The sequence below is a fragment of the Mustela lutreola genome, chromosome 8 (genome assembly GCF_030435805.1).
Source record: "Mustela lutreola isolate mMusLut2 chromosome 8, mMusLut2.pri, whole genome shotgun sequence".
In the NCBI taxonomy this organism is placed as follows: domain Eukaryota; kingdom Metazoa; phylum Chordata; class Mammalia; order Carnivora; family Mustelidae; genus Mustela; species Mustela lutreola.
Window position 1 is genome coordinate 135848528 of NC_081297.1, and position 12509 is coordinate 135861036.

General features: G+C 54.0%; 1 protein-coding gene across 1 annotated transcript; it reads right to left on the minus strand.

Annotated features, from left to right (window-relative positions):
• Positions 1–2059: 2059 nt before the first annotated feature.
• Positions 2060–11379, minus strand: CKAP4 (cytoskeleton associated protein 4). Its single transcript, XM_059186744.1, has 2 exons — positions 10788–11379; positions 2060–4548 (listed from the first exon to the last, which is right to left on the minus strand). The coding sequence occupies exons 1-2, from the start codon at positions 11235–11237 to the stop codon at positions 3226–3228; spliced, it is 1773 nt and encodes a 590-aa protein (XP_059042727.1). The 5' UTR covers positions 11238–11379; the 3' UTR covers positions 2060–3225.
• Positions 11380–12509: the final 1130 nt, after the last annotated feature.

Genomic DNA, 12509 nt, shown 5'->3' on the forward strand with positions numbered 1-12509 from the left:
AGGGCGGCAGCTCTTTACCAAGCAGCACAGAAAGATTTCCGTCTTTTAACTCTGGCAGGACGACCTTGGAACTCTCCGTACCAGATGCTGGGCTGCGCTCATCCCTCTCGTTCCACCCTCCCAGCTACCCCGTGAGGCGACATCATCCTCCCAGCTACCCTGTGAGGGGTCATCACCTGTCTGGGCCACCTGTGTGCTGACAGCCTCGCCTGGGCAATTTTGCTGCAGTCTCTTACCCTGGTGCTGGGTCGTCCGCAGTCTAATCAATATCGTCAGTAACTTGTGTCAATTCCCCGCTCGAGGGGCGGGGCGCTCAGTTTCCTGAAGTTTCCCTTCCCTTGTGGAGGTATTCTGAGACTTGCCTCAGGCCTCTCCAAGCCTGTTCTAACCATCCCAGCTGAAGGGGGGGCAGAACGGATGGATCCCCACTCTGTGTCCCATTATGCCTGATTATAGCACCTGTAACTCCCTAGGACATCTACCAGTTGTGACCATTAACCCCCACTGCGCTATAGGTCCCCTGAGGACAAGGATCCTGTCTGGTGCATCCTGAATTCACTTAGCAAATGATTGGCCGTGGGCTCAGTAATGTTCACTGAATGAGGGAATGAGCAGACACAGGAACAAGACTGGGTTGTGACTGTTACCTGGGGTAAGAGCTACCTCTAACTGCCCCACCATCAGCAATGTTGTGAATTCATAACACATTCTTTTTATTTTCACCGTCTGAATTTAAATGTGGTTGTTTCTCTGACCCTTAGAGGTTTTCTACCCTAATGTTAAATGACAATCTATCAGGGGCCCCTGGGTGGCTCAGTCATTGAGTGTACGACCTGATTTTGGCTCAGGTCGAGATTTCAGGGTCGTGGAATAGAGCCCTCTGCTCCTTCCCCCCACTAGTGCACTCTCAAATAAATAAATAAATAAATAAGCAAACACACTCTTTTTCAAAAATAAATGACAATCTATTAAACCACTCATAGCCTGACATTAAAGACTGCACAAGTGGTGTCGAGAGGAAGATCAAGAAAATGTCTGATACAACCAACCAGCCTGAAAAGAAACCAAAATTTCATTTTCCCAAGCATGGATGTTTATGCTGTCCAGCACCCTCCACAAAGGAGGGCAAACCTGGTCACTAAATTACCTTTATCTATCAACTCCTCTACTTTAACATTCCAGATGATTTCTAACACCAGTAAAGGGCCCATCCTGATTTGCAAAAGGCTTTGGAAAAACAGAAGCCAGGGGCTGGGACGCCCTAGGGGGTGCTGCCTCAAGGACCCAGAAGGACTGACCAAAAAATTCTGGGATGAGGGCCACCAGCCAGAGGAGAGAGCAGGAGACCACAGTGGCACTCAGGCCTCCTCCCCTTCCACACCCTGGCTCTTGCAGCCTGTCTCTGGAAGGCAGGCAGGGGAGGGGGTGGTCCTGCACTCTTGCTGGTGGAAGGTAGAGTTGCCTGTCAGTTAAGAGCAGGACTGGATTCGAATCTCAGCCCTATCTAGCTAATAATGATCTTACACAATGCTTGGCAGCCTGTGGCCCCTCAGTAAAATGCAGAATGTCCCCGCCTGGCTCCAGGGAATATTAGGAGAAAGATATAGGGGCCTATCAAGTGCTTAGCACAAGGCATGGCACACAGGCACTCAATGAACGCCATCCAAAATCAGTTTCCCCAAGAAACTGGAGGCTGCAGGTCACTTAAGATGGTCCACGACCACAGTTCTCAACCCCAGTGCACTTTCCAATCAGCAGGGAGCCTTTGAAATGCTAATGTAACCCTTTTAATGCCCACAGATTCAGAATCCCTGGGGGCAGGCTCAGGGATTGTTGAAAGCTCCCAGAAGATTCTGCTGTAGCTCAGAGTTGCGAGTCAGGCAAATGCCTATAATCAAACCTGCAAACGGTCAATCAAAGGTACGTCCCCAGGCCTAAGAATGAGGCCACCTTGCTTTTAGAATTGCAACGCTCTTAAAATCGAAAACTTCTCGACCTTTCTAGTCTAAGGAATACATCGCAATTGCTAAATTCTCAGAAAACCATCACTCTAGAAAAGTCGTAACAAAGCTCGTGTTTATTAAGAATTAAAAATACTGTAAATAAGCCATACAGTTCATTTCACAGTAAACTAAACAAACCTTTTTTTCTCTTAATTTTCTTTTTTTTCTTTTTTTCTTCTTTTTTGAAAGGCAAGACAGCCATTAAAGAACAGTACAGCTCGAAGGGAAACAGCAAAAAACTACAGAAAATGCACATTCCTCCTCAATGACAGATGGGGGTCTGCTGGGACAGCAAACCTCTTCATGGACATCATGAGAAAATAAAAACACATGGCCTCCATTCTCCAGGGAGACAGCCCATGCCTTTGTGGACCGCTCTCATCACACGTTTCCTGAAGGATTCCAAAAAGTCCCCTTTCCGGGATTCTAAACCAACGTATTATCCGTATTATCCGGGGACTCTACCAAGAGGTGACACAGGCTGGTCACAGGGGACTCTGAAGTGTTGTGGCTTTCACATTCAGAACCATCTGGATTCTTTGCATAGTTACCTTGGAGATCACAAGATGATTCAGGAATGGAAACAGCACCCCACACCACGGGAGGTGGCCATCAAGTCAAGCAGCTGGTTCTTATCAACTAAAAACCAAGGGGCTTGTCCCCCTCCCAAATCGGAGCTGACATTTGTAAATTTTAACCAGTTTAAGTGGAAGACAAGAAGTGAGCGGCAGCTCATGAAAACTTCGGCCAGAAGTATTAAAAAAAAAAAAAATAGTAAAATTAATTGTCCTTAAAGAGAATGAGAAAGAGAAGTGCCTCCTCCCCTGGCCTTTTTTTACTTGAAATCTGCCAGGCAGGCAAGGTTTTGTGAGGTCACACGTAATCTGCTTCTGCTAATCCCCAGTTGAAGCCATTCTTCTCGGACACTAGAGCCATCCCTCCTAGAAGGCCCCTCTGACTAGCAGGGGCCAGGCCTTGAGGAAACCAACCAAAAGCAGAAGCAGAGAACTTGAGAAACCAATGGTGTGTGGTAATAATCGTAAATAAGTTAACTGGGCACAAAAATATAAAATGCCTTGGTGTTCAGGCCTTGGGGGCGGGGAGGGGCACTGCTTTTTAAGAGAGAACAAGAACCCGGGAGGGGTAGAGTGAGCGGGAGAAAACAACCCATTTTTTGGTCATGAGAAACTGGATCAACTCTGTACCCTGCACGCGCGTTCCCTCAGACTTTTTCGTGAATCTTCTCCACTTTCAGGAACAACCTATCCAGGTCATTTCTCAGGTCATCTAACAAGCCCTTGGCGGATTCCAGGTTGTTCTCGTTGGTTTCTATTTTCACAGAGTACGCGACCAAACTGTCCACGGCAGTCCTGAGCATCCTCAAGTCCGACTCCACTTGGCTGACTGAGGCTTTGAGGTTGTCTAGAGAAGAGAGTCTGTCCAGGAAGTCCTGAGGCAAGGGGGCCGCCCGGGCCGGGTCCTGGCCCAGCAGCGTATGGACTTGCTCCTGCACCTTCTGGAGAGCCTCCACGGTGCTGGGGAGCTCGCCCACGCTTCTCTTCAACTCCTCCACGTCGCTGTAGAGCAAGAGCTGGGCCTCGCCCAGGCTCCTCACCGTGCTGGCCAGGCCCCCCGCGTCGGCCTCCGAAGGGCCCAGGCCGGCCACGCGCTCCTGCAGGGCAGCCAGGCGCTGCTCGTGTTCCTCGCTCTTGGCCAGCAGGGCCTCCAGGTTCTCGCTGTGGCGCGCAGAGGCCGTCTGCACGGCATCCACACCGTCTTCCACGGTCTGGAGCCTGGAGTCCAATCCCTGACTCTTCTCCTGGAGCGCGGCTAAGGAGCCAGCGTGCTTGTAAACCCCATCTTCTTCCGGCCTGAGGGCCTCTGTTTCCAGGTGGCGCAGCTCCTCCTTGAGTCTCCTGATCTCCTCGGGAAGGCGGGAGGTGACCTCCTCGGACTGGAGAAGCTTCTCTGTGAGGGCCTGCAAGGTGAGGTGCTCCGAATTGGCCGCCTCCTTGAACTTCTGCTGCTCCTGCTTGAGGCTCACCAGCTCCTTGACCTCAGTGTAGACGTCAGACTCCAAGGTCTGGAGGGTGCTTCTCAGGGCCTCGAGGTCCTTTTCTCTGGACTTCACAGAGACCTGTGTTTCCTTCACAGCTTCCTTCAAGGCTTTCAAATCCTGCTTGTACCCCTCCAAGTCTTCCAGAGAGGCAACCTTCGCCTTCACGTCATTGATTTCCTTCTGGCTCCTCTTCTGGACCTCGGTGAAGATGGCGATGTTGTCGTTGATGGACTTGGTGAGTTCCGTCAGCCTTTCCTCCACCGTGTTCTCCAGAGACGTGAAGTCCCGCTCCCGGGCATCCTTCACCACGTGGATGCCGTCAGAGAGGTCTTTGAGAATCTCGTTCTGGAGCTTCTGCAGAACTTCACTGATCCGGTTGATCTCGCTCTCCCCCTGCTTCACAGCTTTCTCCGTGAGGTCTTGTTTATGCTGGGAGCTTCTCAAGATGGACTCAAAAGTCCCAAATGTGGCTTGAAGAGACTGCACCTGTAACCAAAATCCACACGTTAATTGCTGAGAAGAGCTGATGAGTTCCATGCAACACAGCTCTATTTCCTTTTGTCTGCCCAGCTTCGGGTCCCTCTTCTGGAATGGAACAATAATCGGCCTTGGAGAAAGAACCTTTCCTCCACACACATTCCATGCGGTTTGCGGGACCAACCTAAAGGCCCTTTCCAAGTGCTCCAGGGGTCCTCTCTCCTGAAGCCACAGTGATCAGCCCAGGGATGGGCCTACAGCCAGTCAGTCAATTCCAAGACTACTGGTAAAGAAAACCTTTTTCTATTGGGATTGCTAGTTATAGAATGGGGGAAGCCTCGAGAGGCTCAGACTGGCCCACGAAGAACACCAGTCTACGAATCAAACCAGCACAGTGGGAAGCAAAACTAAGAGATGGCAAGATCGAGCTCTGAAGATACAATCTGCATCTCTGGGTACAGCTACACCTGAAGGAATCTGCTCTTGAACTTTTTGGTTTAAGACAATACATCTTCTCTCTCCCTTCCCCCGTCCCTCTTCTCTTTAAGCGAGTGAGGCTGAGTTTCTAGCTCCTGCAATGGAAAAGTCTTCCTTTCACAGGGAAAAAGCTGAGACACATGGAGACACTCGACTGGGAGGCACGAGACAAAGGTTCAGGTGTCTAGCTTGCCACTTCTAGTTGGCGGCCCTGACCAAGTCACTGTCCTCACCCAAAAACATGACTTGGGCCAGATGCTCCCTTGGCGCTCTCTGGCTTTGTGAGCACATTTTGCTCCCGTTTGCCACGACACACTCATCCTAAATAAATTCTCCACTAACCAAGGTCTGACCTGGAACCTCTCCGGACAACTGGTCTGATGTGCCGAGCCTGACAGGCCAGGGACTACTGACACACAGAGCCACCCAGAACACTTTCTTGTAAAACAAAACAAAACAAAACAAAAACCCGGAATCTCTCAAGCCTCCAGCTCTAACCACCAATTCACAGGAACATGCAAGAGAAAAACACACAGCAAGGGCGCAATCGGCCAAACCCACGATGTGGAAAATCCTACACGACAAAGAGCCAGGACCTTCAATAATTAAATAGCATTTTTAAAGGGGAAAGTCGAGGGAAATTACACATTAAAAGAAATTTAAGAGATTCACCAACCAAATGTAATGTGTGGACTTATACATGGATCCTGACTCAAACAAAGCAACTATAAAAGAGCTATTTTTAAGGGGGTCCTCGGGAAATCTGATTTTGAACTAAGTATTAGATGAGAAGCAAGCCTTTCCCGTTAACTTTGTTAGGTATAATATACTGTGTTTTGCCAAAAGGAAAGGGAAGAGAAGGAGCTCCTATTTGTTAGAAATAAATCTTGAAATACTTGGGATGAACTAATGTTCAGCGAAAATTAGATCCTGGGTCGATACCCACTGGGTCTGCCAGAGCCACAAGGGCCCTCCAGGGGGCCTGCCCCACCCTTGCCTGCTGAATCTCTCGGCTCAGGACAGGCTATGCTCTCGGCCCAGGCTGCAGCCACGCCATCACCTGGGCTATGTCCCAACACCCAGAGCATCTGAGAACAAGAGAGACCAGGTGGGCACCCAGCAAAGGGTGGAAGAGAAGGCTTCAGAGACCCTGCTCTGACTCCAGTCCTAAAAGAGCAAAACAAAATGGGAGGGAAGAAGTGGTGACGGAATGAAACAAACAAGAATAACAAAGAAAAAAAAAAGAGCATCATTAAAAACGGGGCTCATTATATTGATCTCTTCTGTTTATGCCTAAATACTTCCATGGCAACAAGGCAAAAAATAAAACAGCATGAGCTCTGGAACCAGACTGGCTATGTTCAAATCTTGGTTTGGACACTTCCTAGCTGTGTGATCCTGGGCGAGTTACTCAGCCCGTCTGTGCCTTTTTTACCTCAGCAGCAGGACGGGAACAAAACAGTACCTGACTCTCTCTAGGCTCGTCGTGGGAGGATTAAGCTAGAGTGAAGATATCTACAGCTTCAGTTGTGCCTGACACATAGTGAATGGTCAACAGACAGCAGCTCCGGGCTCCGGTGCCAGCCCCACCTAAAACCAGCTCAGGGAGCACAGATAAGTCACTCACTTTGCAGGTCCCAACTCCTCGTCTATTAAAAAATAGTTTCTTTTTTTTTTTTTTTAAAGATTTTATTTATTTATTTGACAGAGAAAGATTACAAGTAGGCAGAGAGAGAGAGGAAGAAGCAGGCTCCCTGCTGAGCAGAGAGCCTGATGCGGGACTCGATCCCAGGACCCTGAGATCATGACCTGAGCCGAAGGCAGCGGCTTAACCCACTGAGCCACCCAGGCGCCCTAACAAATAGTTTCTAAAGTCCCTTTCGGTTTCCAGTAGTCTGTGATGTTAAGACAGATTAGAATGAGGTTTTCAGGGACTCCGGAAGACTAGACAATTTCCCAGTTCAACTCAATATAACCTGACTCATAAAGGGTACTTTGAGAAGATACCAGGGAGAACTCACCTCCAAAACTAAGCTGTTCAATCACAGCACCCGCCTGTTGTGCACAGCACTCAAAACAGAGGCACGGCCGGGCGAGCACAGTACCTGCAACGTGGCAGGCGTTCCTGCAGTGTTTTCCGAATGAAGCAGGAATTAATTAATTAAGAGCACAAAGCCTAGTGAAGACTGAGCTAGTCCAATTCCCCTGGGATCCCTGTCGCCCCCTAACAGGGGCTGGCTCTTGGCAAACAGTGAGGAAGGGGACTAGATCAGAAATTATAGATGAAACCAAACATATCAACCCCCAACACTAGGAAAATAATACAGAACTCGCCCCCCTACTGATGGTGCTGTGAGCTGTACATCTTTCCATGTACATCAATATGCAATGGATGCATCTGTTCTCCCAACATGTGGGGTGCCCACTAAATGGTGGGACAGACACCAGAGAAAAACGATGGTTAGAACAGGATCCCTGCACACAAGGAGTTCATATCACGAGAGGAGACAGTGGTGGCTGCTGTTCAACCGGGCACTTCCTGTATACCAAAAAATATGCAAAGTACTTCGTAATTATCTCGAGTGGGTGGCTCCCAATGATTTCCAGTTTACCAATCAGGAAACTAGGAAATGGGCAGGCTGAGCACCAAAATCCCAGAACGTGGGAGGTCACCACCTGAGCTCTTAACCTCCAGTGATAAGCTCTAGCAGAAGCCTGTTCTACGTGCACTGAGTGTGTGGAGAAAATGCTGCTTACCCTCAGAAGCTCTGACTCCTCCAGAGTCAAGACGAGAAAACAAAGAAACACAACCAGAGAACTCACTCTTCCACAAACAACTGCTCATCTCTTTCAGCTGTCCCTCCTGGGCCTAAGCCCACCCCTCCCATCACTTTCTGCCACCCTGGATCCACCAGGGCCACAAGGGCCCTTCCCCGCCTCCAACCAAACTGCCAGCATCTTCGGAAACCTGCACCCACTGTGCCCACTGAACCTTCCGTGGAAGGACAGGCCAGCTTCTCTGCCCAGGCTGCAGTCATTCAGCAGACCTGGGCCATTTCCCAACATTGGGACCATCTGCACAATGAGACCAGGCAAGCGGCCCTGTGGCGTGCTTCAAGTCGTACTGCTTTGACTCCGACCCCAAATCCCCCACTTAGGGGCTGTGTGTGACCTTGAAGGAGTAATACAGCAGGCTCCTGGCCAGGCTGGCCCACCTGTGGAAAGTGCTAAGGAATGGGTCCTGCCTCAGAGGGTGGCTGGGAAGAACTTAATAGGATGCCTAGCCCATACTGAATACTAATTACGAATAATAATACTATAAGTATAGGTTCCTGCTAAGAACCAAACCCCACCCTGCACCAAGCATCACAGAGTTAAAAAGGGGCTCAAGTTTAGGCTTTCAGAGGAGCCACCACTGCTCACTCTTCAAAGCAAAATCACTCATTTCCTGGCCTCCACGGAGGAGCAGACAGAAGTGGCCACACACAGTGTCAAATCTCAGTACTGTTCTGGGCACATTCTGAGTTCCACATCATCGGACCAGGCATTAACTAAATAGCCACTACACACCTCACGAGCCACGGGCAAGATAATAAAATGAACAAAGGGCTAAGACTGTCCTAGGAGCAAACTGCAATATGAATCCTAGCCCTGCCCCTTACTAGCTGTGGGACCTTGCATTTTCTTGGCCTTCTCGTGGCTCACTCTCCTCATCTGCAAAAAGGGCGGTCTACTCGGTCTACTCGTGCTCACCTCTTGGGGCTGCTGTGAGAGTCAAGAGATGAGAGCACAATAAATCCGAGGCATCACATATAGCTTGATTACACTGCTAAATTAAAAAGAAAGGACACTGTTCCAACAGCATACAGCCAGGTGGATGTTTAAAAAACCTGGACAGTGCCCTCCCCTCACTGTGTAGATAGGAAAACTCAGCCCCCAAATGGAAAGTAATGTACACACAGCTTTGATAGAGAAGAGGTGGGAGCCGGGGAGGAGGGAATAGGGGAGAGGCAGGGGAGAAGCAGACACAGTAAAACCCAGTTTCTTCAACTACTTTTCAAGACCTCCCCCATCTGAGCCTCAACTTCAATCTCTCATCTCACTACTTCCTAAATGTTACTCTGCTACAGGCCGGACAGCCGCCTGCTGGTCCCTGCAACACACTCAAGACAGCGCCCCTGCCTGTGTGTCTGCACTCTTTCTCTCAACAGTTCCTGACCACCAGCGAGGCCTACACTGGCACTGCCCTGGCCACCAGGACATGGGCCCAGGCAAACTCCACACCCTCTTTCTTCCGAACTCACACGGCAGTAACCCTCCACTGAAAACTCCTTACGTGCTGCTTTGCAAACATTATTTGTGCCTTTTTGCGCCTTGGAACCACCCCTCAACCCCCGCCCCCCCCCCCAACACCCCGGCACAGTGCCAACATGCAACCGTATCACTATCAGACTTCAATGAACATTGTGACTGGTAACCGGGCGGATGGGAGGGAGGGACCGAGGGGCTCGTGATTATCCTCTAGCAGTGCGTCTTATGACGTGACATTCAGGATAGGCAAAGCGGCACTGCCTACTGAAGTCTCTCCGAAAAGTCACCTCCCTTGGCCTGCAGCGTGGAGCAGGATGACTCATTCCAGTTGCTCTGCCAGTCTTAAGAGGAAATTCCTAGTCCTGCATACTCCACAAAAGTCGATAGAAACTTGGCAGGGCAGGCGGCATGCTGGGAAAAGGAGGCAGCAGTTCCGGGCTCAGAAGTGGTGGCGGGCTTTTTTGTTTCGACCATACAACCAACTTTCATTGAGCAAAGACGTTAGTGGAGGACGACGGAAGAGGAGGAAGGAGAAGGGATGAGACCAAGGGAGATGCGCTTGGTGTGTCAACACACAAGTGGGAACCTAAGAGGCTTTGTGGTAAAAGTTGGGTCCATCCATACCGGAGAGAGAGGCCTCAGTGGACCCCAAACTGGGCAGTGGCCTAGACATTCTCATGCAGTCTGCCACTCACCAGCTGTGGTCTTTATCAATTCACCCCATCTCTCTAAACTTCAATCTTCTCATCTGGAAAATGGAGTCACAACTACTACTTCTCCTTCCCCGCCAGGGTGGCTATGAGGATTAGATAGTGACTAAGCCCTCTTAACATCATGTAAAAGTGTCTGTGGTATTACTCACCAGTACCCTCTAATATTTGGGGGCCTTTCCTTTCCTCTGAAGCTAGTTTATGCTATTTCAAAGGCCCACATGGGGACACTGGTCCACAAGGGATCTGAAGATAGGTAATATTTCATCTGAACTTCGCAAATGAGTATGACTACTTCCTTCTCCTTCCCCAGGATCGGGATTTATTAAAACCTGGCTCAGATGTCTCCCACAGGGAGAGCCCAGGTGCGGCCTTGCCCGAGGCTCCCGGGGATGCGCTGGCGTCCCTTCCAACCTCCTTTTCAGACAACTCTGTCCATTCAGCGGTTCCTAATCCAAAAAGAATGGGCTCCCCAGAGCCTGGAGGCTTCCTTACAGGTCACCGCTAATGCCCTGTGACAGGCCCTTGGCCCACCCTGGCAGGCTGGCCTGACCATCCTCCCGGCGGCCCATCCCTCGGGGCCCGATTCCGCCGCGGCCATTAACAAAGAGGGTCTGGGGACAGCCCGGGGACTGGGGGCCCGGACCGCCCGAGGAGGGCGCCCGGCTCCGGTCCCGGCCCCGGGGCCTGGGCAGAGCCAGCGCCCCGGCTGCGGCTCGGGGGCCGCGGGTGGGGGTCCGGGGTACCCACCTTCTGCTCGACGCCCTGCAAGCCCTGGCCCAGCTCCTCCCTCTGCCGGGAGAAGTCCTGGTGGCCGCGCCGGACCTGCTGGACCTCCTCCAGGACGTGGTGGACACACCAGCCCGAGAAGGCGGCCGCCGCCACCAGGGCGAGGTAGAAGAGAAAGTTGAGCGCCCGGCCGAGCCTGCGCGAGCAGGACGCCGAGGACGAGGCGGCAGCGGCGGCGGCGGAGGAGGACTTGCCGCCGCGGTGGCCGCCCTTGCCGTGCGCCTGGTTCTGCGGATGCTGCGGCGGGTGCTGCTGCGGGTGCGGCGCGGGCGGCGGCGGCTGCTGCTGCTGCGGCGCCGGCGGCGGCTTCTTCGCCACGTCATCCGCGCCGCCCGACGGGTGGGCGCCCTTCTCCGAGGGGCTCGCGGCGCCGTGGCCGCCCTTAGAGCCCCTTTGTTTGGCCGAGGGCATGGCGGGCGCGGCGGCGGGTGAGGCCGCGGATTGCGAGGCGAGCGAGCGGGGCACGCGGCCCGGGAAACTTCCTCGGGCTCCCCCGGGGCTGGGCGAGCGGCACGCGGGCGCTGCCGGCGTCGGAGCGGCGGAGAGAGAGCGGGCGGCGGGCGCGCGAGGAAGGAGGCCGGACGACGGAGGAAGGAGGAGGGGGCCTGCCTCCGCTGCCGCCGCCGCCGCCGCCGCCGCAGCCGCGGCGCCGACCCCGCCTCCCGGGAAGGGAGGCCGGGAGAGCGGAGCCGGGAGAGCCTGCCACGCACGCGGGGGCCGGCGCGGCCCCTCCCCCTGCCGCCTCGACCCCAAGGAGGGGGGCCGAGCGGGGGGCGGTGGCGCGGGGGTCCACGCGGCGGGGGCGGGGGTGTCCCAGGCGGGTCTGCGAGTCCCGGGTGGGGGAGCAGAGGGGAGGGTGGTGGCCAAGCGCGGTCAGAGGCGGCCGGCTCCGGGAGGAGGTTGTCCCAGCGGGGTCTACGGGGCCGAGGTGGCAAGGGGGAGCCCGGGGGTTAGGTCCCAGTGGGGTCCGCGAGGCGTGGGGTGGGGGCGGGGGGAGTCGAGGGGAGGGTGGTGGCCGAGCGCGGCCTGAGGCGGCCGGGTCCAGGAGGAGGTTGTCCCAGAGGGGTCTACGGGGCCGAGGGGGCGGGGGGCGGGGGTGGCTGACCGAGGTGGGGGGCGGGAGGTTAGGTCCCAGCGGGGTCCACGAGGCCTGGGGTGGGGGGGGTGGCCGAGCGCGGTCTGTGGCGGCCGGGATGGGGGGCGGGGTGTCCCAGCGGGGTCTACGGAGGCCGGGGCAGGCGACTGAAGTGGCCGAGTGGGAGGGGGCAGGAGGCGCCGAAGTAGGGAGGGCTGCCGGCCTGGAACTATCGAGGCGGGGGCCGGGAGTCGAGGTGGCCAAAGGGAGGGGCGCAGAGCTGGCTCGACGGGGGGCCGGGACTGGCGACTGAGCGGGGTCCACGAGGGCCCCAGGGATAGGAGGCTCAAGTCGGGTTGGCCAGGCGGGTCGGAGGGAGGAGAGCTGGGGTTGAGCTTTTGGCGTGGCCCAAGTTCGAGTCCCCCCCCTTCGACCTGTTGAAAGAGAGAGGAAATGACGGGGGGGCGCCCAGGAGCCGTGCCCCAGGGAGTGGGAGTAAGGAGGCGGGAACCGGACCACGCCCCCCATCTTCTCTCCTGGGACTTGGGGAAGCCCCGCCCTTCCATCCCACCCTCCCAGCCCGACCGAGTCTGGCCTCGACTCTGAAC

Excerpts from the sequence above, each read along its gene's own strand:
- CKAP4 (XM_059186744.1), bottom strand. The coding sequence starts at position 11,237 with ATGCCCTCGGCCAAACAAAGGGGCTCTAAGGGCGGCCACGGCGCCGCG. Across the intron at positions 4,549-10,787 it reads TGCAGGGCGTCGAGCAGAAG|GTGCAGTCTCTTCAAGCCAC; the intron begins GTGGGTACCCCG and ends TTTTGGTTACAG.